General features: G+C 37.5%; 1 protein-coding gene across 1 annotated transcript; it reads left to right on the top strand.

Moving 5' to 3' along the window:
* Positions 1-456: 456 nt before the first annotated feature.
* LOC115212372 (28S ribosomal protein S7, mitochondrial) lies at positions 457-20,414 on the top strand. The gene is made up of 7 exons (XM_029781252.2): positions 457-604; positions 5,013-5,106; positions 11,265-11,438; positions 12,367-12,430; positions 16,359-16,526; positions 18,068-18,205; positions 19,425-20,414. Exons 1-7 carry the CDS (start codon positions 472-474, stop codon positions 19,500-19,502), a joined length of 849 nt encoding a protein of 282 aa, XP_029637112.2. The 5' UTR covers positions 457-471; the 3' UTR covers positions 19,503-20,414.
* Positions 20,415-24,925: the final 4,511 nt, after the last annotated feature.

The following is a 24,925-nucleotide window of genomic DNA, read 5'->3' as shown; positions in this document are numbered from 1 at the left end:
TGATAAACCTTGTTTCTTTGCTGTACATATTTCGTACTTTTCTCTAAACTAATTCTTTCTTGTTTACTCTACCCCTTAAAATGACCTTTCGTATCAGTGGTTGCACCCATCCTTTCCCACCCCCACCACCAATACCAGAAATCTCTTTCTCTTACCAGCCACCCAGTTGCCCTTCCCCTTTCTCCTCTTATATCAGTAATCTTGCCACCCTCTCCTTTCCCTCCCCCACCATCTCTGGACTAACTAAACCAGATAGCATCCCACTTACCCTCTCTCTCTCTTTTTTTTTTTTACATTTATATCTGCAGCATTAGTAATGCTTACACCCACAATGCTCATAATGCTTATATTTACAACGCCCTAAACACTTTCATATACAATAATTCCTCATTCCCCACCCCAGTAGAGGCTACAACCTCAACAATTCTAACATGTTCGAATGACAGTAGGTTAAAAGCAAGAACAACTATTATGACGTCTGTTACCAAACGATTATGTGAACCTTCTTTTCAGGTGCTGAATAACATCTCTCCTTCCTGTGTTACCTCCCATATCTCTTTCCCAGTTTTCATAGTTGACACTGTAAATGTAGTCACATTGAAAGGTAGGTCTAGCGAGATTGTAGAAATGCTTGAACGGAGACGTGTTGATGTATGTTGCGTACAAGAGGTAAGGTGGAGAGGAGCTTCAGCCAGAGTCCTCACAGGCAAAGCACATAAATATAAACTCTTCAGGGAAGACAATAGTGATGGAATAGGGGGTGTGGGCATTCTTCTTGCTGAGAAATGTGTGAATAAGGTCATAGAGGTAGTGAGGGTGTACGATAGAGTACTTAAACTCAGGCTAGTTTTGCAGAATAGTATAGTGACAATTATCTCTGCCTACATCCCACAAGTAGGCCTACGAAATGAACAGAAGGATCATTTTTATGATATTCTTCTGCAGGCTACCACAAAGACGAGTGACAATGATCTCATCTTAATGGGCATATTGGACAGCAACCTGGTATCTTCTATAATGTACATGGGTGCCATGGAGTTGGTACCAGAAATTAAGAGGGAACTAGGCTCCTGGAGTTTTGCAATGCAAATAACCTATTGATCTGCAACACCAACGTCAAGAAGCCAGCCAGCCACCTGATAATCTTTCAATCAGGTGACTCTGCTAGCCAGATTGATTTTATTCTCACCAGACAGTGGGATGCAAGGTTGCTCGTAAATACAAAGACCCTCCCTGCTGAAGAATATACCTCCACAACATAGACTAGTTATTAGTGATTTTAGACTCAAGGCCAGAAGGATGCCAAAAAGCATACCAATCTGGAAAAGAAGGACTTGGAAGCTTAACCCTTCACATGGTCAGAGATTTAGGGATATCTTTACCAAGAAATTTGATCGTAGGAGGAGGAGCTACAGTCCTGTGACAGAGAAGGCAGCTGGGAATTCCTGCAAGACAACTTGCTGAGTGCCACTGACCAAATCTGTGGCTGATGTAAAGTCCCTTCCAGACCTAGGGTAACATGGTGGTGGAACAATACTGTAGACAGGCCATTAGAGCAAAGAAACGGGCTTGGAAGGCATGGAAGAGTGTGGGTAGCAGGAGAATGTATCAGATAGCCAAAAGGGAAGCTAGGAGACAGGTATATGTAGCCAAGGGAGAAGCAGAAAATAAGTTTGCCAATGTTCAGCAATGTGAGAGCCAAAGAACTGAAGTATTTTGGTTTGCAAGGCAGTATGTGAGAGAAAACCGTAATGTCATAGCAGAGAAATGTGTCCACATGGATGAAGGTGCCCTTGTGTTTAATGATTCTGCAAAGAAAGCGGCTTGGAGATGCCATTATGAAAGATTGCTGAATGTGGAGAATGAATGGCAGGAGAAGAGTCTGCCAGAGGTTGAACCCAATTGAGGGACCAGCTACCCGAATTAACAGCACTCTTGTAGATAAAGAAATTAAGGATATGAAGACAGGGAAAGTACCTGGTCCATCAGGAATCACTGCTGAGATGCTTAAAATATCAGGCAGTGTGGGTTATGGTCTTGTTACCCGCATTGCATATCAGGTAGTTCATGAAGGAGTCATACCCAATGACTGCTGTAGCAGTACCATAGTCAACTGCTACAAGGGTAAAGGTGATGCTTTAGATAGAAATAATTATAGAGGTATCAAATTATTGGATCAGGTGATGAAAGTTACAGAGAGAATCATAGCCCAACTAATTAGGAAGAGAGTTAACCTAAATGAGATGCAGTTTGGTTTTGTGCCAGGCAGAGGCACCACTGATGCTATATTTCTGGTAAGGCAACTTCAGGAGAAATATCTTGCCAAAGATAAACCTCTGTACTTGGCTTTTGTTGACTTGGAGAAAGCCTTTGACAGAGTCCCCTGATCTGGTGGTCAATGTGGAAACTGGGGATAGTAAATGATGAGATGCAAAATGAGGAAAATCTATTGAGAGAGAGAGATTTAGAAATGTAAGGACAATTCTAAGGAGACAAAAATTGCATTGCTTTATCCCAAACTCACCTTCAGAAATAAAAGTTAAAATCATATCTACAGTAGATAATTATACTAAAATTATAATCTCCAGGTAAGATGTTATTCAACTTGAGGATATAAAAGGGTTTGTAGCTTCAATTTATGATGGTGACTGGTGGTTAGCCTGTGTTCTAGAAACATACCCAGAAACTATGCAAGTAAAATTCACCTTTCTGGAACCTAAAGGACCCTCATCATCATTTCAGTATCCTAGAAAGTCAGATGTTTTAACAGTGGGTTATTTAAACATCCTTTGTAAATTTGACCCCCAGAACTGCTACAACAATATATATTTTGACAGAAAGAAAAAAATGAAAAATGCATCACAATTATTAATTTTAAAAAAATTGTCTCATTAAGTTTTGAAGATTTCAGAGTTTCATCTAACAAGTACCTAATCATTTAAAGCAAAGCAAGGGTGGAAGGTTGGGACATGTGACTTCATCTGCTAGGCTATCAGGAGACAGGGATTCCAATAATTTGTTTGATGATTCTAAGTGTTGACAGCAGTATTGCCACTATTGACCATAGCAGAGCTGAAAAGTAGTTACAAATAAAGTAGACATTATTATTGAAATAATAAAAATGTTTATTTTTATTACCAGCACTTTGTTTTCTCCTTCATGCTCAAATTGTCTTGCTTTGTAAGCGATTTTTGATAATTTGTCACTACTTTTCCACTATAATTATATTTATTAAAAATACTTCCTATTGAGATCCCAATATGAATTTTTGTATGTGAGTTGTGACTAAGGGCAATATTTGGACAAAATTTTTAAAAAATCAATGACCACGTCTTTTGACCTATGAAAAGGTAACGGTCAAATTTTAGGTCAACTTTTTCATTTTTATTGTAAGGAAAAAAATACACAAAACGAAAGTTGTAGATCTATTTAAATACTTTAAAATGTAAACAAATTGCGCTTTCTAGCTCAAATAGTTGCTGAGATATGGCTTCTCAATGTTACTGAATAACCAAAAAATGTCACATATTGAAAGTTTCAAATTCATAACACAGCAAATATTAGAGTCCGGTAAAAAAATTTTTTTTCATATTTAAAGGTTTCGTATGAAGGCCAGTTAGTATGCAAAGTTTGAAACATATCAGTTTTGGTCACCTTCAATTTTTAAAAAAATTGCATTGATTTCATATGGAATTACCCAACAAACTTAGGGATCATAATAATAATAATAATAATTCTTTCTACTATAGACACAAGGCCTGAAATTTTGAGCAAGGGAGCTAGTTGATTATATGGACCCTAGTGCTCATCAACTATTTCTTTCATTGATCCTGAAAGGATGAAAGGCAAAGTCAACTTTGGCAGAATTTGAACACAGAACACAAAGATGGACGAAATGCTGCCAAGCACTTTGTCTAGCATGCCAACAATTCTGCCTGCCCACCCAAACATTGTAGGGCTCAATTACACAGATGTATTTAATTGTTTAAGTTTTGAAAGAAAGAAGGATCTAAAAGCCAGATTAGAATTTGGGGCTTCAAGGGCCCCTCTAACCAAACAACATCAAAGTAAGAAACATTTGAATCCAAGAGCTATTCCAACTTAACAATATCTTTGATATTCAAAGGCGGCGAGCTGACAGAAACGTTAGCACGCCAGGCGCAATATTTAGCGGTATTTCATCTGTCTTTATCTTTCTGAGTTCAAATTTCGCCGAGGTCGACTTTGCCTTTCATCGATAAATTAAGTACCAGTTGCGTACTGGATTCGATCTAATCGACTGGCCCACTCCCCCAAAACTTCGGGCCTTGTGCCTAGAGTAGAAAAGAATATCTTTGATACTCAGCAGAAACAGTATGAAACAAAGTGGGTTACCTCGTTGAACTCTTAAAGCAGAAAGAATATAATAGCTGCCAGAGTATATATATGAGAGGCTTCTCGAAAAGCCTGCCATGCAAAGTAGCGAATCTTTGAAGCTTTTTTTTTTATATTGAGTTGAGAATGACATCGCGTCTAATTGAATTGAAGGTTTTTTAAAAATCGATTTTGAGAACTATCTCGACCACTGGGAGTGTGTTCACGAAAATCTGTGGCGTGAAAGGTTGCTTCAGACTCTAGTTTATTATCAACCTCGAGTCGAACGGGTGTGGATTTGGAAAAGAGATAATAGGAGACGTGAGCTTTCTTAAGTGCACATAACTGCTTTAGGACAGTGATCATTTAAGGAAACAATCACAAAGCAATGACGAACCAAAATGTAGGGAAGGATGCTTGGGTGAGAGTACTCTCCCTTACGTTATTTGTTTATGAAATTGCGTGAAACACCTATAGTAAAAAACTTTCTCTACAAGCCGTGATTCTATTAATGTTACTAAATGTTCATTCGTGATAAGACAGAAATGGACACTTTTCTTCATTTTGAGTGAAACACTCAAATTACCTTTTCTGAATTAATGTGAATATAATTTAATTACCTAGTTATCTCATCTTGATTCCTTTTTACCCCGTTCCAGAAAACGTGCTTTACGCAATGGCGGCATCGTCTTGTGCGAGTGTCGTCTACAAACTTGGAAAGACTTTATTTGCACCTTCATCCTATGTAACCAGGTAATTTTAAAACTTTTTTTCTTTTTGTGAAAGAGTCTTAACACTTATATATCTAATCAAGAGTGCTTCAAGATCACAGCCATCGCTGCAGGCGACTTGATTTCTAAGTATTATAATTTTGGTTCATTCTCGTCGTTCATGCCCTTGAAAAATATATCACAGTTCATAAAACTCAAGCATTTCGATGGCGTATGTATACGAATTGTAAAACAGTGCTTGTATAGTTAGAGTATACTATATATTTTCCACAGTAGTCGATTATGTATATACCTTAGACAAATACGGTTATTATTTTTCCAGTCACCTTGGAAAATTGGCCCCTAAAATTTAAAGATACACGCATACAAGAAGTTTTTGGAATGCGGTGTTTACGGTCTGTATTAAGAGTAGGGTATAATTAGGAGATAGACGTAGAAATACTTCCATAAGAAAATCATCTCTACGTAATATACACCATACCGAGATTATAAGAAGGAACTGAAATGGCCGGTCATGTATTAAGAAGGCAATTCAATCATTGCGTAGACTTCTCAAACTCCGGAATACATGTTTGACCGTCCGAAGTATAGTTCTCTCATATCAAGAGGCTAATGATGGTTCAGCTGGCAAGAGAAAGCGAAGGTCTGGAGAGAAGTGAGCAGTGGACGAATACATTTTCTCAAAAGCTGTTTATTGTACATAATGAAGGGTTGGTATTCACCGGGTTATTTTGGATAAATTCGTACTATTAATGTGTTGAAACTTTGCTAACACTATGTTGGACTTTGCGTTTAATACTCTGCCTAATAAACGATAAATGGTGTGAAAACAATAACAAAATAATAAGAACGCTTAGAAAGAAAATTCATATTAATTCCCTAAGTCGATATAACTTTCGTCATACATCCATCAGAAGTTTATCATATTAACCATAATGGGTGTGTAATAGGTGTAAAACAACTTCCTATGAACGAATATGAAAAAAAAAATTCGCGCACGCGAAAGGGGGGTGGGGGAGAGGCCTCGGAAAATTCACATCGGGAAGTTCCGAAAGCGTCTGAGGGGCTGAGCCGGGCACCAAAACAAAAAAAAAAATAGTGTAATATGTGTAAAACAACTTGCTCTAAACGAATATGAAAAAAAAAAATGCGCTCTCGAGAAAGAGGGGTGGGGGAGAGGCCTCGGAATATTTATATCGGGAATTTCCGAAAGCGTCTGAACCGGGCACAAAAACAAAAACAGCGTAATAGGTGTAAAACAACTTGCTCTAAACGACTATCATGAAAAAAATGCGCGCTCGCGAAAGGGGGGTGGGGGAGAGGCTTCGGAAATTTCACATCTTCAGTCCACGGCCTTTAAACTAAGAAAAATTAGTGTAATTGGTGTAAAACTACTTGTTCTAAACGAGTATCAAGAACACACACTCACACATGAATCATAAACTCCGTATTTCGCAAAAAAAAAAAAAATAAAGAGAAGAAATTCTGGAAAAAGTGAAGAAATGTTGGATCTCCGCCATGTGAATCAAAATACGTGTCAGAAACATCTTGAAATACTACAGAAATTATGTTACGAAAATGATAATGTATACATTGAGTGGTCCATCGATAATGATGATAAAGAAATGAGTTGGATTTGAACTCAGAATATTGACTAACACAACTACATACTACAAGACTCAAAATATTCAGCCAAGTCACCACCCTTTAACTAGCAATAATAATAACATCAATAACATAACAGCCAAAAGATTTATTTGTTCTGAAAATAACAATCATAGTAAATAAATATGTTCTTTAATATTCACATTCATGTGCACAGTTAAACACACTTACATACAAACAGTCACGCATGCATAATACAGAACGGAACACATAAATGAAGGATGCATTACTTAGTATATATTACATCTAGAGAATTTTGATTAATAAGTCAAATATGCAAATTATAAAGATAATTAATTGCTTTACTAAACAGTGTTGTAAAGGTGAAAAAATAAATTTGGGAAAAAAATACACGCCAAAACTAATTAATAAAGGATAATTAGGGAAGGATTGACACAAAATAATAATTTTTTCTGTCTCTTTTTTTCTGATAAATGCATCTTAATAAGTGAGAAGAATTGCATATATCTGAACTATTTCAAAGAAAAGCATAAATTTAATGTTTAAAATAGCTTTAACCAAGGAATGAGATCCAACATTTCTTCACTTTTTCCAGAATTTCTTCTCTTTATTTTTTTTTTTGCGAAATACGGAGTTTATGATTCATGTGTGAGTGTGTGTTCTTGATACTCGTTTAGAACAAGTAGTTTTACACCAATTACACTATTTTTTCTTAGTTTAAAGGCCGTGGACTGAAGATGTGAAATTTCCGAAGCCTCTCCCCCACCCCCCTTTCGCGAGCGCGCATTTTTTTCATGATAGTCGTTTAGAGCAAGTTGTTTTACACCTATTACGCTGTTTTTGTTTTTGTGCCCGGTTCAGACGCTTTCGGAAATTTCCGATATAAATATTCCGAGGCCTCTCCCCCACCCCTCTTTCTCGAGAGCGCATTTTTTTTTTCATATTCGTTTAGAGCAAGTTGTTTTACACATATTACACTATTTTTTTTTGTTTTGGTGCCCGGGTCAGCTCCTCAGACGCTTTCGGAACTTCCCGATGTGAATTTTCCGAGGCCTCTCCCCCACCCCCCTTTCGCGTGCGCGAAGTTTTTTTTTCATATTCGTTCATAGGAAGTTGTTTTACACCTATTACACACATTTTTTTTTTGATTTTCTGATATTTGTTACGCCCTATATTAACCACTTTCCGAATATCATCTGATCTACAAATTTTATTTTCAGAAGCTAATGGATGCTCGTTGACAGTCAGCCCGTGTGACAGAATTTATCCACATTTGATCCGTTGTTATTGCTCTGTTAACAGACGGGTTCACTGCCTATAAGAACTAATATCTCCCCCCCACCACCACCAAAAAAAGAAAAAAAATCACCCGCAAGCACACAAAAGCATGTACCTGTATACGTACAACATCAGAAAAATAGAGTAAAAATGTTTGTTTCTTTTTTTTATTTTAGATCTGGCCAAAAAAAAAAAAAAGGGACTAATGTAATTTTGCGCCTCTGCTTGAAAAATGCATTTTTTTGAAAAATTTTTTTCGGATTTCTATGTTTTAGATGTGGGAGATTATGAATACGCAAAAAAAAAAATTAATTGAACTCGGAATATTGGGGGTCAGTAGCCTGTACTCTTAACCACTACGCCATATGACCGTGGGTAATTATGGAGTGAATTTTAGGGCTTATAAATCTAATATTTTCCTATCCTTTCTTAATACCAGTTTCCATATGCTATTCATATCTGCACTTGGTTTGCTTAGGAGATTGTTGTGTCCTAGCATACGTGCTGCTTCTTTTAGTTTTCATATTTTCCAGTGGTGTTCTCTGTCTATTATTTTAACTTCATCCCACAAGGGGAGATGGTCTCCATTTTTCCATATATGATCAGCTATACCCAATTTGTCAATATCTCCTTGTGTCACAGCTTTGTGATGTTCGTCTACCCTTATTTTGAGGGGGCAGCATGTTTCGCCTTTGTATGACCTACCACAACTGCATGGGATGGAGTACATGCAGTCTTTGGCCATATTCTCTTCAATTGATGGTTTTACTCGAAGGAGATATTTGCAAAGTGTTGTATTACTCTTGAATACTGTCCTGATGTCATATGGGCCGCATATCTTTTGCACCTTTTCGAAAAGGCCTTTCACATAGGGTAGACAGACTGTGGACAGTTTGTTGGTTTCATCCTCTCTTTTCTTCATAATTGGAGTAGACAGTATGTTTTTGGGGTAGTTTTTGCTTAATAGATTGTTACTGAGCTTGATCATTTCTTCGTGGTGTGTATCAAAATCGCTACTTGTATTCTTTGCTCAATGTTTTAGGCACTGAGCAATCCCTCTCTTTACACTGTATGGATGGTGGGAATTGAATTTGAGGTATCGTCCAATGAAGGTTGGCTTGCGGTATACAGATGTCCTGAATCCATACTTGATGTGTGTTATTGATATGACCAGGAATGCTAGCTGATTGTCTTTTCCCTTTTCCACTGTGAACTGTAAGGATGGCTTTATTGAGTTCACATGATCTAACGGCACATGGGCATCTTCCTGGTGGTGCCAGAATATAAAGGTGTCATCAACATATCACAGCCATAGAGTTGGTTTTAGTGGTGTTGAGCCTAAAGACAAATTCTCAAAGTATTCCATGTATATATTGGCTATTATCAGTGATAACGGTGAACCCATAGCTAAACCCTCTTCTTGTCGATATATTGATAAATCGGGTATAGCTGATCATGTATGGTTAAATGGAGACCATCTTCCCCTGTAGGATGAAATTAAAATAATAGACAGAGAACACCACTGGAAAATAGGAAAACTAAAAGAAGCAGCACATATGCTAGGACACGATAATCTAAGTAGACCGAGTACTGATATGAATAGCATATGGGAACCAGTATTAAGGAAGGATAGGAAAATATTAGATTTACTTGAGGCTAAATGACCTACTTCTGGTTATTGCAAGAAATGGAATTTGTACAGGTATAATTATACATGTCTCTACATGTCACATGTAGCTTTCCACTAGTATTCATTTGTCTTTTACAGCTGCTGAAGTGGACTAATATGTTATAATGGAGGCAGTTGAATGCAGATCAGTGATCAGGTTCTTATACTTGAAAGGTTGTACACCAAAAGAGACTATTGATGAGATGAAGGAAGTTTATGGTGATGATGCACCATCATACAGTATAATCAAGCATTGGCATCACCAGTTCAAATATGGTTGAACATTGGTGGAAATTGTCCCTATTCCTGGATGACCACATTCTGCCATTGATGACAACACCATCCATAAAGTGGAAGCCGCCATTTTGTAGGATCACTGCATAACTATTTGGCAACTAACCCAAGAAGTAAAGATAAGTGTAGCCTCCATGGAAAAAATCATTCATGACCATTTTCACACGCGGAAGTTGTCTGCACATTGGATTCTCCAGATGCTCACACCTTTTCAGAAGCAGTAATGAGTCAGTTGCTCCCAGGTTCTTTTGGCAACATGCCAAGAAAACAAGGAGGACTTTTTCACCAGATTTATCATACAGGATGAAACATGGGTCCATCACTATGATCCTGAGACTAAAATCCAGTTGAAGTAATGGCAGCATAACTCACCACCTCCAGAGAAGGTTTGTGTCCAACTCTCAACAAGCAAGGTGATGCTCACAGTCTTTTGGGACTAGTGCAGAGTGGTGAATGATAGATTTTCTGGCAAAGGGCACAATGAATAATGGTGTGCTTCTGTGCTTCAGAAACAGAGGTGTGGCATGCTGACCAAAGGAGTCTGCCTCCTCCAAGATAATGCCCCAGTTCATAATGTGCATGTTATGCAGATGAAAGCACACTCTTGCAGCTATGAATCCTTCCTCATCCCTCTTACTCTTTCGACCTCGCACCATCTGACTTCACCTGTTTCCAACCATGAAGTCTTTTTTTGAAGGGGAAGCACTTTTTGGATGATGAACTGATTTCTAACACAACCTACTGACTTCTACAGACAAGGTCTTCACAGCTGCATAAAGCAATTGGAGAAGTGTGTCACCATTAGTAGTGGCAATGTAGAAGTGTGTCACCATTGGTGGTGATGATTTAGAGAAGGACTAATTATGCCAAGTTTTGTTTATCCCAATCCTTGGGAAGTGGGTCAGGGGAAATCTTTAATGAACACCCCTCATAGGACTAACCTACTGAACTTTCAATAAAACAAAGCCTTCAAGAAATCACATGAAAAATGACTTTGTAATTTGTCAACCAAGTGTTCACTTTGAGAATGTTTTGTGCTTGCTATTCTGTGATGAAAGTGTTTGTGCATGTAATGCTCAATAGGTATAGAGCAATAGCCTTTTACTGTATTTGTGGATACTACATGCATATTTAAAAACAACGATAACATGTGTTAACATAATTTGGTCTTGTATGAAGATACAAAGGTTGGGACTTTTATGTTTCCTCAATAGTTTCCAGTGAAGTACTAAGTAACTATGAAGACGTCAGCACATCTAAAAAAATAAAAAAGAAACTGTACTACTACTCATAATTTTATTATTTTTCTGCAGGTGGTCTTTGATCCCTTCCAGGGGTTCAATATGGAGTCCAAGATATTTACCTCCAACAATCTCTAAGAAAGAATTATCAGAAGAGTTAGATGAAACAGACGAAAGAAAATATAGCCCTATCAAAGCTGCACGTAATGAAGAGACAACTTCCATTTTGTATGATCCAGTTCTTGCGTTAGTATATATTACATTTTATTTTTATATTCTTTATGAAACTGAAGGGGTTCTGCATGTGATGATGGTGTTACCAGATCATTGCAATATGTGTACTGGGCATGTTTATTTACCTTACTCTTAATACGTTAGTAACGTAAATATCAGTTAAATCCCAGTATTTAACTCTAGTTTTTATAAGAAAATGAGATAATCTTCCTCTTGATAGGACATTAGTCTATCATAAGTAACATTTGAAGAAGATGTAACTTTCTGACAATGAACCATAGGGTTTGTGATCATCTCTAGTTTCTGTTGTATTAAGTGAGTAAAAGAGAAATCACTACGTGAGAATCACACTTCTGCAGCAGGTAGCTTTTCTTGGTAGAAAAACTGAACTTACCATTTATTGTAAACTATTGAATATTCATTAATATTCTTACAACCAACAACTGTTAATTATACCAATTGTAGTACTTAGAGATAAATCAACTTCTTTGTTGGAAGTCATATCTTGCCCATGGGAGTAGTACAGTAGCATTACCTCCATTTCCTTTAGATGGTTGTATGGTATCTTGTTAACTCAGTCATTCCCGCTTTCTAGATCAACTGAAAAGGTGCATAGAATTAAGTGTACTATTTAAATATATTGTATTTATATAGTAATATATAGGATAGTTACAGGAGAATGACATGACTAATAAAGTTAATTGTATACAATCAGTAAATTGATTGCTATGAATAAGAAAGAGTGGAAATAGCAAGAAATAAAGTTGGAGGAAATAGTTTTTAAAAACTTTTATCTTTGTTGCCATTGTTCAAGCAACATATCTGGATGTAATGTTTTTTTTTTGCTGCTTTCTTTCCATTTTAAAATTTTGGTTTTATTTATGAATATCATAAGATTATAAATATATTTTGTTTATAATAATTTATATACTCATTGCAGTAAATTCACTAATATGGTTATGAGATCAGGAAGAAAAGATGCTGCTGCTTTAGTTGTTGATGAGGTATCTTGTTGATGTTATTATTTCCATTATTAATTAATGTGACAAGTATTTTTTTGTACTGTTAAAAGGTTCTCTGTTTAAAGAATAGAATAGGTAGTCATCATCATCATCATCGTTTAGCGTCCGTTTTCCATGCTAGCATGGGTTGGACAGTTCAACTGGGGTTTGTGAAGCCAGAAGGCTTCATCAGGCCCAGTCAGATCTGGCAGTGTTTCTACGGCTGGATGCCCTTCCTAACGCCAACCACTCCGTGAGTGTAGTGGGTGCTTTTTACGTGCCACCCGCACAGGTGCCAGACAGAGCTGGCAAATGGCCACGAACGGATGGTGCTTTTTATGTTATTCCAAGGGGGATGAAAGATTTTCATGCAAATCATACCTAAAAGAATATTTAAATGCTATACTGAATTTTATTCACTGCATAAACTGAGAATCTTTTATATTCATGTACATTGTTCTCTATTAAAAATGGCCATTGCTTGTCTGCGATGCACCCACCCACTCCTGCCCCACCACCTATACCAGAAACCCCTATAGGCCTCTGCTGCCTCGCTTCTGTACCTGAAGACTTGCATACCTTCGCCCACACTACTGCATGCACCAAAAGGTGATATGTTACTTAGTAAAATATTAGTAAATTAACAAACCACCTACTTATATATAGGTAGGTGATTTGTTGAAATTTACAGAAAAACAAATGATGAAGACAGGTGTATTTAACACTTGGGAAGGTGAGAAAGACTTTTACGTTTTGAGCCTACGCTCTTTAACAGAAAGGATCATGAGAAAATAAGCAGAGAGAGAATAAAAAAAACTTTTGGTGCTAGCGGTCAATCATGGCGGCTGGTTGGGCAATGGTAGTTAGACAGGAGAGTTAGGAAGAAGGGGAGATAATAAAGTATTGGTGATCCCAAAACAAAGGTGCGTGTGCATGTGTATGTGAGAGTGTGTAAGTGTGTGCATGTGGATAGGGGCTGGTGACTGACGTGGCTTTGTGGCTGGGGATTTCAATGGGCATGTCGGATGGCAGACTGGTATCTTCCATGGTGTCCGAGGGGGCCATGGAATTGATTCCTGAAACAAAGAGGGAACAAGGCTACTGGATGCAAATAACCTATTGATCTACAACACCAACTTCAGGAAGCCAGCCAGCCACCTGATAACCTACCAATTGGGTGACTGTGCTAGCAACATCAATTACATTCTCGCCAGACAGTGGGATGCATGGTTGATCCTAAATACAAAAATACTCCCTGGTGAAGAATGTACCCCACCAGCATAGACTAGTCATTAGTGATTTTAGACTCGAGGTCAGAAGGATGTCGAGAAGCAGACCAATTTGGAAATTTAAAGACCCTTCATATGGTCAGAGATTTAGGGACATCTTGAGAAAGTTGATGAGAGGGAGGAGGAACTACAGAATTGTGACATAGAGGGCAACTGAGAATTCCTGCAGGACAGCTTGCTGAGTGCCACAGACCAAATCTGCAGCTGGTGCCAAGTCCCATCTAGACGTAGGGTAACATTAATGGTGGAACAATGTGGCAGACAGGGCCATTAGAGCAAAGAAACAGGTTTGGAAGAGTGGGGGTAGCAGGGGACTGTATCAGATAGTCAGAAGGGAAGTTAGGAGACAGGTATATCTAAAGTTACGGAAAGAGTCATAACCCAACTAATTAGGGAGAGAGTTAGACTAGATGAGATACAACTTGGTTTTGTGCCAGGGAGAAGCACCACTGCTACTATATTTCTGGCAAAGCAGCTGCAGGATAAATACATAGCCAAAGATATACCTCTGTATTTGGCCTTTGTTGACTTGGAGAAAGCCTTTGACAGGGTCCTTTGATCCCTTATCTAGTGGTCAATGTGGAAGCTAGGGATAGACAAGTGGTTGGTGAGAGCTGTACAAGCCCTGTACAGGGATGCTACCAGTAAGGTGAGGGTTGGCAACGAGTACAGTGAAGAATTGAGGGTACATGTAGGGGTTCACCAAAGATCAGTGCTTGGCCCCATCTTGTTCAAGTCCTCCAGACAATAACAGGAATTTTAGACAGGCTGTCCCTGGGAGCTCCTCTAAGCTGATGACCTTACTCTGAATTACTACCAGAACTAGAGAAGTTCCAGGTATGGAAGCAAGGTCTAGAATCAAAAGGCCTTAGAATTAATCTAGCAAAAACCAAAATCATAGTAAGTAGGATGGGAGACAAGTCACAAATCCCTTCAGGTAGATCTGTAGAAAAGGCATAGTTAGAAACTCCATAAGATGCACCTGATGTAAGCTTTGGACACATAAAAGGTGCAGCAATATTAGAAGATTGTTAACAGGGAAGCTAGTTTTTGTATATGGAAGATACGCAGGTGCAATAAACGCAGAAAATAGTCTCCATCAACTACCAGAGGGGCAAACTAGAGGTATTAGATAGCTTCCGTTATCTAGGTAACCAAGTTAGTACTGGAGGCTCCAAGAGCGTAACTGAGAATAAAATTAGGCTGGGCAAAGTTCAGAGAGCTCCTATCTCTGCTGGTAACAAAGGGCCTCTCTCTTCAAGTGAAAGACAGATTTATGATGCTTATGCTACAAGGCAGTGAAACATGGTCTGTGACAGTTGAGGACATGTGTAGGCTTGAAAGCAATGAAGCCAGTATGTGTCACTGGCTGTGCAATGTCTGTGCATGTTTGACAAAGTGTAAGCATCTTGAGAGAAAAGTTAGGCATAAGAGGCATCAGATGTGGTTTGCAAGAGTCACGACTGGTGGTCAGGTGATGCATATGGATGAGAACAACTGTGTGAAGAAGTGCTGATCTCTAACTGTGGAGGGAACCTATAGTAGAGGTAGACCCAGGAAGACCTGGGATGAAGTGGTGAAGCATGATCTTCAAACTTTGAGCCTCACAAGCAATAACTGGTGATCGAGATCTTTGGTATTATGCTGTGCTTGAGCAGACCTGTCAAGCCAAGTAAAATCGTAGTCATGGCTGATGCCAGTGTCATGTAACTGACACCCATACCAATGGCACGTAAAGAGCACCATTCGAGCATTGGGCCTCATGGAGGCAAAGTGGTCAAGTTCCTTTCAAGTGTTGGGCCTCCCGGAGGCAATGACTGAAACCTTTGGCATTATATTGTACTTAAGAAGACCCATGAAGCCGAGCAAAATTGCAGTCATGGCAGATACTGGTGTCATCCAAATCAGGCTGGAAAACCATGCCAAATCAGACTGGAGTCTGGTGCAGCCTTCCAGGTTGCCAGCCCTGGTCAAACTGTCCAACCCATGCCAGCGGAGATTAAATGATGATGATGATAATTATTTGCAATGCTCTATGATCTTTTTTAAAAAAAATAGTCATTTCATATTAAAAATATTTTGATGTTAATTGAGATACAGTATCAGAGTATGTGACAATAATTAGATTAGATTAGTTGTTGTGAACAGCAACATTTATCTTTGCATATCTGGCAGTCAGGACTGACATAGGAGCAAAAGGACTGTTTGTATGCAGCCTTCTTGTAAATTGCATTGATAACATGACTGATCTTAAAATGGAGCAAAAATCAATATTATCTGGCATTTAATAGCTGTATCTATATGTTTGTATTTATGTAAATGTATTTATGTGTGTTGGTATATCAGGTGTGTGCTCATCATATGAATGTGCATGTATGTAGCAGCTACCCAGAATTTGCATTTGACAATGTAAAAAAACCACATATATGTAATAATTGTTGGACTATTGACTACCTTATTATGAGCTCAAACCTACAAAGTTGACATTTACTTTCACTACTGTTTCCTAATAGTTAGGCGCAAAAAGTACATCAATTTGTAAATATACTATCTCAGACAATATACACATGTTTAAATGTGCAAAAAAACTACCCCTCATGTCAGCATAGGAAAATGGATTAAAAAATGTTAATTTATTTTAGATGTTGGAGAGCATAAAAATATCCCAGTTAGAAAAATATCATAAAGCCTCAGACGAAGTAAAAACTGAAATTGTGTTAAACCCAGTTACAATATTCCATGAAGCCCTTGAAAATTGCAAACCAGTTCTATATCTAATGAAGGTGTACAAAGGTGGTGTTCGATATAATGTAAGTATAAAGACAGTTTCTCTGTCTTTGATTACTTTGTGAAAATTTTATCTAAACATTGTTATATGTTAAGTATTAGAGATATTTTGAAAATTCTTTTTATTGTAGTGTTTTATAACAAGGCTTCTTGACATAACCTTTAGGGCTGACTAGTTTCACTCCCCATCCTCACTATCTTTTTGAGTCATAAAATATTGTGTATGGGGATAGAAATTGCTTTACTTTACAATGGTTTATACTCTGCATCAAATATGGGCTTACTTTAACAAACTACTTTACGATCTGTATTTACATAATAGCTACCTATGAAAATAAGACTAGGTGCTGCCATTCTATTATTTTATATGAATATTTTCTAGAAACATGTTAGCTGAAGATCTTGAAATATGAACAGTTTTTGCAACTGTAACATTGTCATGGCTTTATGTACTATTTTTGTAGCTTAAAACAGTTATTAATTTGGAACGTATCATTTCAATGCAAAGGTTAGAAACTTCTATAATAATCGCTTCTCAGAACTGATAAGCTGTTTAGTCTGTCCACCCAAGCCCTCCTACTCTTGTCATTTGATACAATCAGAAAATGTTGGCCAATATAATGTATGGTATTTGGCTATGTGCCTTTACATTCTTAATACAAACTGCCTCTGCTCCTTTTGAGGCTGATAAAATATTTAGTTATATGCTATTTATACAGTACCAGCTGCTGGGACTTGAAGGTAGAATCCCAACATGGCCATAAAATCCAATAGCTGAAACCAATGAAAGAATAAGATAATTCTTATTTCACTCTCAATTCCCTTGCTGAATCATGAATTGTAGCCAACTTCTTCCTGCTTTTTTACTGTTCAGAAGTTTGGGTCGATCAGTAATCATATAGCTAGGTTTTACAAATGTTATGGGCTACATATCTCCTTAGACTAAATTTTAAAAATCATTGGCCACAGAGTATGGTCATGTTATGAGTGAGTAGAATAACACATAAATATTTGAAAGCTCTTTCTCTTGAAAGTATCAGGATTGTATGATTTGTTGGTTATATTGTAAGCATAGAAAGAGCAGGTTGTTTAAACACAGCTTGTATGCACACCGGCAAAACAGTATAAAGGTTGATGTATTATTTGATCTGTTAGAGCATGGTTTTATTTATCTTTCAAATTTAAACTAATTTCATTCAGATTGATACCATCCAGATATTTGTACAAATGAAATTAGATTTAACAATGTATTAGAAGATTAACAAATATATAATTTGAAATAAAAGAAAATTTAAGATTCTCAAGAGCACCATGATAGAGCTTGATCTATCTATGAGAGAAAATCTATATCCTGTTATTTATTCAGTAGACTCTGTTTTTACTATTAAATAGGGAGAAACTTTACTATCTTGTGATATTCTATTTGATTGTTTTGGTGTATTTCTGTTATTTACTTCTACCTTGTTATCCCTTTGTTGCTCATAACGCTTATTGAACTGTCTTAGAAAGTTAGTAGCAATCTATTTGAGTTGGTTCAATGTCTGTTTTTATGAAACAATTTTAGGTCCCAGTATGCTGTCCTCCAAAAAAGCAGACATTTCTGGCAATGAAATGGTTGGTCCAGAATTGTCGTGACAAAGAGTGGAAAGCGAAGATGTCATATAAGTTATCTATAGAAATCTTAGCTGCTTATAATTATGAGGTATGTCATACTTATTTTAATTTTTTTCTATTCGTTTAACTAAGTAAAATTTAAATAAGCTAGATTAATTGAAAGAAAATATAATTAAGAAAACATCAGCTGAGGGAATTCAACCAATTATCCATGTTATTTATTTCCTTTAGTTCATTTTATTTTTAATTATGTAAATTATATTAAGCTAAAAGTACTTGTAACACCTATTTATAAAAATTTAATCAAATCAAATGATTTTCAGGTTTGATTATACTGTGCTGATGAGGTCTAATAGACCAAAACATGCTCATAGTTGTCTCTGTTTGCAAAAGGATCAGGCTGTCCTTTCCCGATATTTGTAAATTAATTCAAGAATTTAATTCTTAAATTCTTGAATGTTTGCACACTGGGCAAAATGCTCAGCTGCATTTTGTTCGTCTTTACATTCTAAGTTCAAATTCCACTGGGGCTGACTTTGCTTTCATAAGTACCAGTTGATCACACGTTGATGTAATCGACTTACCCCCTGCACCGAACTTGCTGGCCTAAAATTTAAAACTAATTCTTGAAATTATCTGTCCTTCACTTTGAGTATTATTAACAATTGCTGCCAGGTTTTTTGATTTCTTTTCCCAAAAAGGAAATTTCAATTAAGAATATTTTTGTGTTGGGTGTTCAGTGCCTATCTTCTAAGTTGATAAAATATATATGTTTACTCCCTTTTCTAATTGCTTTAATCTTTCTTAATAGCAGTAACACTGATTTTATAAAACAGTTTTACTTCCGTTTCATCACTGGTAAAAATGAATGTAAATTATTTACAGTTACTTGTTGCAAGTATTTGTTTTGTGGGGTTTCTTCCCTTGTCTGAAATACATAGTTATGTGCCTTGCTTTGGGATACTCTAAAAGAATCAAAGATTTGAATTCATAGCAATGAATCTTGGTGTCATGCCACTTTCACTCAATATCAAGATTTACAAAGACTGGAGTTCTAAGCTTTAATATATTGAAGCTTAAAAGAAGCATTTTTTTCTCTTTTGTTAATAAGTCTAGGCCCACCTAAACTGGTAAATTGTTATGGATAGTATCAATCTGAATATCTGTGAGAAAAATGTCATTGGAGAAGGAACCTGAGACCTAGTCTAAATGCTTGCAACAGGTGATGGTCTTAGGAGTATGAAGGAAAGAGTAAAGAAAATTGAGTTCTTTATAAGAAGTTTATGTACGTATTTCTATTTTTATAGGGACGGACGATAATGAAGAAACAAGAACTTCACCGGCAATGTGAATCCAATAAAGCATATGCTCATTTCCGTTGGTAAAGAAAAAACGAGGCAAAACTGAATTGTCCATCTAATCTACTATGTTAAATATACCGTAGTTTGAAGTAACTACAATACACCAAGAGGAAACGTCTATGGACTGTTTACATATCAACTGAAAAGATGAGCAGTAGATGTGAATACATAGACATATGTGCATGGTTTGCTTGAAGGAAAAACAGCACTGGGACAGAAAGTTTGTGTCCTGTGAAAGGTTCTGATTTGTTGTACAGCTATTTGATAAAGAAATTTAAATAACTGTAGAGTGAGAAAAAAAATGTTTGTAAATTATATTATGTAAATATACTGGTAATTAGATAAATATTTTTAGTATTATTTGTTTTGAAACCTGATTTTATTTCTTTATATTTTTTTAAGGTCAGTGGCATAACTGGTAGAGTACTGGATAAAATACTTTGTGATAATTAGTTTACTGGGGTATAACTTAATTTTTCATTCTTCCTAACTAGTCAAGTTAATTAATTGTACCCTCCTAACATAGGTGTTATTTCTGAAATTTTATTTCACATTTTTTTGGGAAATATCAACTAGATAATTTTACAAATTTAGTTGGCATGAATTGTTTGAATAAATTTGATATTGTTTTTTTCTCTTTGGTACAACTATAAAGTGATATATGCTCCTGTAAGTGTTTAGGAGGAAATAAAACAAAGAAATTATGACCTACAAAAACAGGAAAAAATGCCTGACTTAAAAGAAAAGATCAAAGAGTAATATGAGTATAATTGGTAACAACAGAATTGCTTGAATCCCAAAGGTGATGGTTAAACATTCTGTAGTACTTTTGTACCTTTATGTTCTGAATTTAAATCTCACTTGTCATCTTTGTTTTCATCCTGAGAGTGGATGGTCGGGGGTCAGTACAATAAAGCACCAGCCAACTACTTGAAAGATTTTGTGTATTTATGCCTTTGTTCATCATCAACTGGTTGAGCTTGACTGGACATTTTTAACCCATGCACACCATCCATCTCCGTCCTGCATTAGTTGTGGGAGGTATTCAGTGTCTCTGGTAAGTTGATTTACATTACGTTGTGTTTGGATGACCAGCTCGAGTATAGTTATGCTTTGGCATCCATAGCAGTAAGTCACTTGTCAACTCTTTTGTTTGTCACCAACTATGTCCTGCAAAGTGCACGCACCTTTCCTTTGTAATAGAAAAAACAGGCAAATCTCCATACAGCCTGTTTCTTCATGAGATGAGTTCTCCAAGACATGTTTAAGATTGCTCTTAGCTTTTGGGTGTAAGATCCATCTAACTTGAATTCCAGTTTTTGGTAAGCATCCAGGCTGTTGCTCCATATAAAAGGACTGACTCTACTGTTGCACGGAAAAAATTCAGACAGGGTTGATTTCCAGATAACACCCAGTTTGCTTAGGGTCAACCATGCTTTGGCCATCCAAGTTTTCATATGCTTTTCAGTTGAGGCTATCTCAGAACCGAAAAACATGAAATCATCATCTTGATTGATGGGATCTCTGCTGATGTTGGTGATGGATCCTTGTTGATTGTAAGCAATAATTTTGGTTTTACTTGGATTAACAAGCAGTTTAACATCACATGCAGCTAAAATTGTACATCCAAGCTTCTCAAATGAAGCCAATTTCAAAAAAACTACTGAAAGAACTAGTAGATATGTATCAATCTTAACAACATAGCTACATCCAAAGTAAAATAAATCAAATTAAACATGCTGCAGCAAACGAGCAGACATCACTAGCCTGATAAATGAAATAAGCAGCCATAAAAACCCCAACAAGTCAAAAATTAAAGCTAAAAGTCCTCAGGAACAATAAATGGAGGGATCATTTTCAAAATTTTCTGGGAATATGCCTTTGTTAGAAATCAAAATTTTAGTCAATTTTATGAGCTTTATTTAACAGTAATAAGTGCAACTTGGTTCACTGGAAGTATTTGTGAAAACTTGTCTCTCCTGTCTTCTTTCATTTTGTATTCATTGCTTAAACCAGCCAGTCACCTAATCACTTATCAGTCTGGTGAGCACATAAGCCAGATTGACTACATCCTCACCAGACGAGATAGATGGATGCTAAAAAATGCTAAGTCTTTCCCCAAGTGAAGAGTGTTCAACCCAACATAGGTTACTAGTTAGTGACTTCAGAATTAGACCTAGAAAGACCTGGAGAAATAAACCAATCTTGAAAAGAAGACTATGGAAGCTCAAAGACCCAGCAAGCAGACAAAAATTTAGAGATTTGCTAATGGAAGCTTCTGACGAAAGATAGGTAGAGTTGGGGACATATAGCTTAGAGGACAACTGGAAGTTCTTGAGGGACAATCTACTGAGAGTTATGAATGAAATCTGTATTTGGTACAGAGTCCCAGCTAGACCAAAAGTGACAAGATCGTGGAGCAAGGAGGTTGACAGTGTTATAAAGCAAAGAGACAGGCCAGAAAGAATTGGAAAATGGTGGAAGCAGAGAATTGTATCAGGTAGCCAAAAAGGCAGCTAACGTCAGGTATGCATAGCTAAATGTAAGAGACTTTCAAATGTCCTACAGCATGAGGATCAGAGGTGTGTGGTGTTCAGGACTACAAAGCATGTATCAGAGAAAATAGATATGTGGTTGGTAAGAAATGTGTGCAGATGGATAATGGTATGCTTGCACTTAGTGACTCAGAGAAGAAAGATGCATGGAAGTGTCACAGTGAAAAGTTACTAAATGTGGAAAATGAATTTAACACATATCAAACCAGTTGAGGGACCTGCCATTACAGTCAATAGCAGCATAATAGATAAGGCAATTGAGGACATGAAGACAAGGAAAGCCCCTGGGCCATCAGGAATCACTGCCAAAATGATTAAAAATTTCTGGTGAAGTACAATACAGCTTAGTCATCTGAATAGTTAATTAGGTTATTCAGGAAGGCACCATACCCAACAACTGGTGTAGTAGCATTATAGTAATCTACTTATAAGGGTAAAGGTGATATCTTAGATAGAAACAACTACAGAGCTATTAAACTGCTAGACCATGTCCTGAAAATTACTGAGAGGGTTGTAGTTCAATTGGTTAGAAATAGAATTAAACTAGATAAGATGCAGTTTGGTTTTGTGCCTGGGAAGAGTACCACAGATGCCATCTTCCTAATGAGACAGCTGCAGGAAAAGTACTTAGCCAAAAATAAGCCATTGTGCTTAGCCTTCGTCATCCTGGAGAAAGCTTTTGACAGAGTTCCCTGTTCTGTTATATGGTGGTCTCTAAGGAACCTAGGAGTAGAGGAGTGGCTTGTTAGAGCTGTCCAAGCCACGTACAGTGGTGCTGTTGGTAAGGTGAGTCTGCTATGAATACAATGATGAGTTTAGCGTTCAGGTAGGGGTTCACCAGAGCTCAGTTCTCAGCACATTCTTATTCATTTTAGTCCTCCAGGTCATAAAAGAGGAATTCAAAACTGGGTACCTGTGGGAACTACTATATGCTGACGGTCTTGCTCATATTGTAGAATATTTGGCAGAATTGGAGAAGAAATTGCAGGTATGGAAAACAAAACCTGGAATCAAAGGGCCTTAAAGTTAACCTAGCAAAGACAAAAGTGGTTGTTAGTAAGAAAATAAAACTTCCTTTCCATCAGGTAAATGGTTCTGCCCTGTATGTAGGAAAGGAGTTGGAAGAAATTCCATTCGCTGCACCCAGTGTAAACTATGGATGCATAAGAGATGCAGTGGTATCACAGGTAGATTAACAGATAGAGTAGTCTTTGTGAGTGGCAGATGTGCAGGAACAACAAGCACTAAGAGCATATGGGTTTTAAATTCTCTCAAATGCCCAGAAGTCTGTCTTGAGGTTGTAGATAGTTTCTATTGCCTAGGTGACCAAATTAGCAATGGTGGAGGATGCTCTGAAAGTATTGTTTCTAGAATAAGAATTGGGTGGAAGAAGTTTACAGAGCTTTTACCTCTGTTGGCAATAAAAGGCCTCTCACTCTCAGAATGAAAGGTAGACTATATGATGCTTGTATACAAACAGCTATACTCCATGGTAGCAAGACATGGGATCTGAATGCTGGAGACATGCGTAGAGTGGAGAGGAACGAAGGTAGGATGCTCCGTTGGATGTGCAACATCAGTGCACATGTACAACAAAGTGCAAATGTATTTAAAGAAAATGTAGCACACAAGAGAGTAGACTACATTAGTTTGGACATGTGATGTGTATGAATAAGGACAGCTGCATAAAGAAGTGCCAATCATTGAAAGTGGATGGTACCCGTAGAAGACAGAGACCCAGGAAGACATGGGACGAAGTGGTAAGGTCTGATCTCAGGATGTTAGACCTCACAGAGGAAATAACCATAGACTGAGATGTCTAGCAATATGAAGTTCTTGAGAAGATCCACCCACATCAGCGAAACTGAGTTCAAGAAGTGCTGTGTAGAAAACTTCTCACACTCTACCACAACAAGCCAAACTGTGTCTCTACATCCCTTCCCTTCCTCACATTCTCACCTTATGTACTATGATTACCTTCAACTTCCCAATCTTGTCCATTGCCCCAACCTGTGCGTTCTACCCACATGACTTGTCTCACTATTTTTGTCATCTGCTAGCCCTCAACCTGGGTGTTCCATCCACACATAACAAGAAAACTTTCCCTCACCCTACCCCAACAAACCAATTTACCACTCTTTCTTGCATTTCCTCCTTCATTCACTATGCCTAGTTCTCACTCCCCAATCCTGTCCTCACACCCCTGCTCCTCTGTATCATTGCAATCCATTAGCCCCTCCAACTCTATATATGCCCAGGTTTTTTGCCACTTACTCACACTTTAATTGCACTCCCTTCACAATATCCTGTCCCTTATATTATGGCATTTGATCTTCAAGGGTATGCCCTGGCACTTGCCACAATCTATATCTCTCTCTTTCTTTACTCAACCATCTCATTTATACCCTGATCCCCATTCCTTCTGAAAATGCCCAGCATTTTGCCACCATCTCCATCCTGCAGTCTCCCACTCTCTCTCTCTCTTTCTCTTGCACTTCCCTCAGGCTGGGCAACTGTATTTTCTTTGCTGCAGCAGACCTGTTTCTGTCTTCATTCCTGATCTCTCTTCGGCTGGGTAACTTTGTACTTCCTCTTCAGCAAGGCACTTATATCTGTCACACTATAACCTTTTTATCATCACCTCCTCCAATGCCTCCTCCCCTCTTAAAAGATTTTTGTCTTGTCAGTACTTGGTGACCCTGTCAGTGCAGGCACCACTTAAAAGCATCCAGTCCACACTGTAAAGTGGTTGGTGTTTGGAAGGGTATCCAGCTGTAAAAATCTTGCCAAAACTCACCTCGCCTGTGCTTGTGCCACATAAAAAGCACTAAGTCCACTCTGTGAGTGGTTGGTGTTAAGAAGGGCATCCAGCTATAAAAATCCTGCCAAAAC

The sequence above is a fragment of the Octopus sinensis genome, linkage group LG5 (genome assembly GCF_006345805.1).
Source record: "Octopus sinensis linkage group LG5, ASM634580v1, whole genome shotgun sequence".
In the NCBI taxonomy this organism is placed as follows: Eukaryota; Metazoa; Mollusca; class Cephalopoda; order Octopoda; family Octopodidae; genus Octopus; species Octopus sinensis.
The sequence above is the reverse complement of the archived record's forward strand: the minus strand, read 5'-3'. Positions and strand labels throughout refer to the sequence as shown.

Bases quoted from the DNA above. Each gene is read 5' to 3' on its own strand.
- LOC115212372 (XM_029781252.2), top strand. From the start codon at position 472: ATGACGTCTGTTACCAAACGATTATGTGAACCTTCTTTTCAGGTGCTG. The intron at 11,439-12,366 runs GTTAGTATATAT...TACTCATTGCAG, and splicing joins TTGTATGATCCAGTTCTTGC to TAAATTCACTAATATGGTTA. The intron at 16,527-18,067 runs GTAAGTATAAAG...AAACAATTTTAG, and splicing joins AAGGTGGTGTTCGATATAAT to GTCCCAGTATGCTGTCCTCC.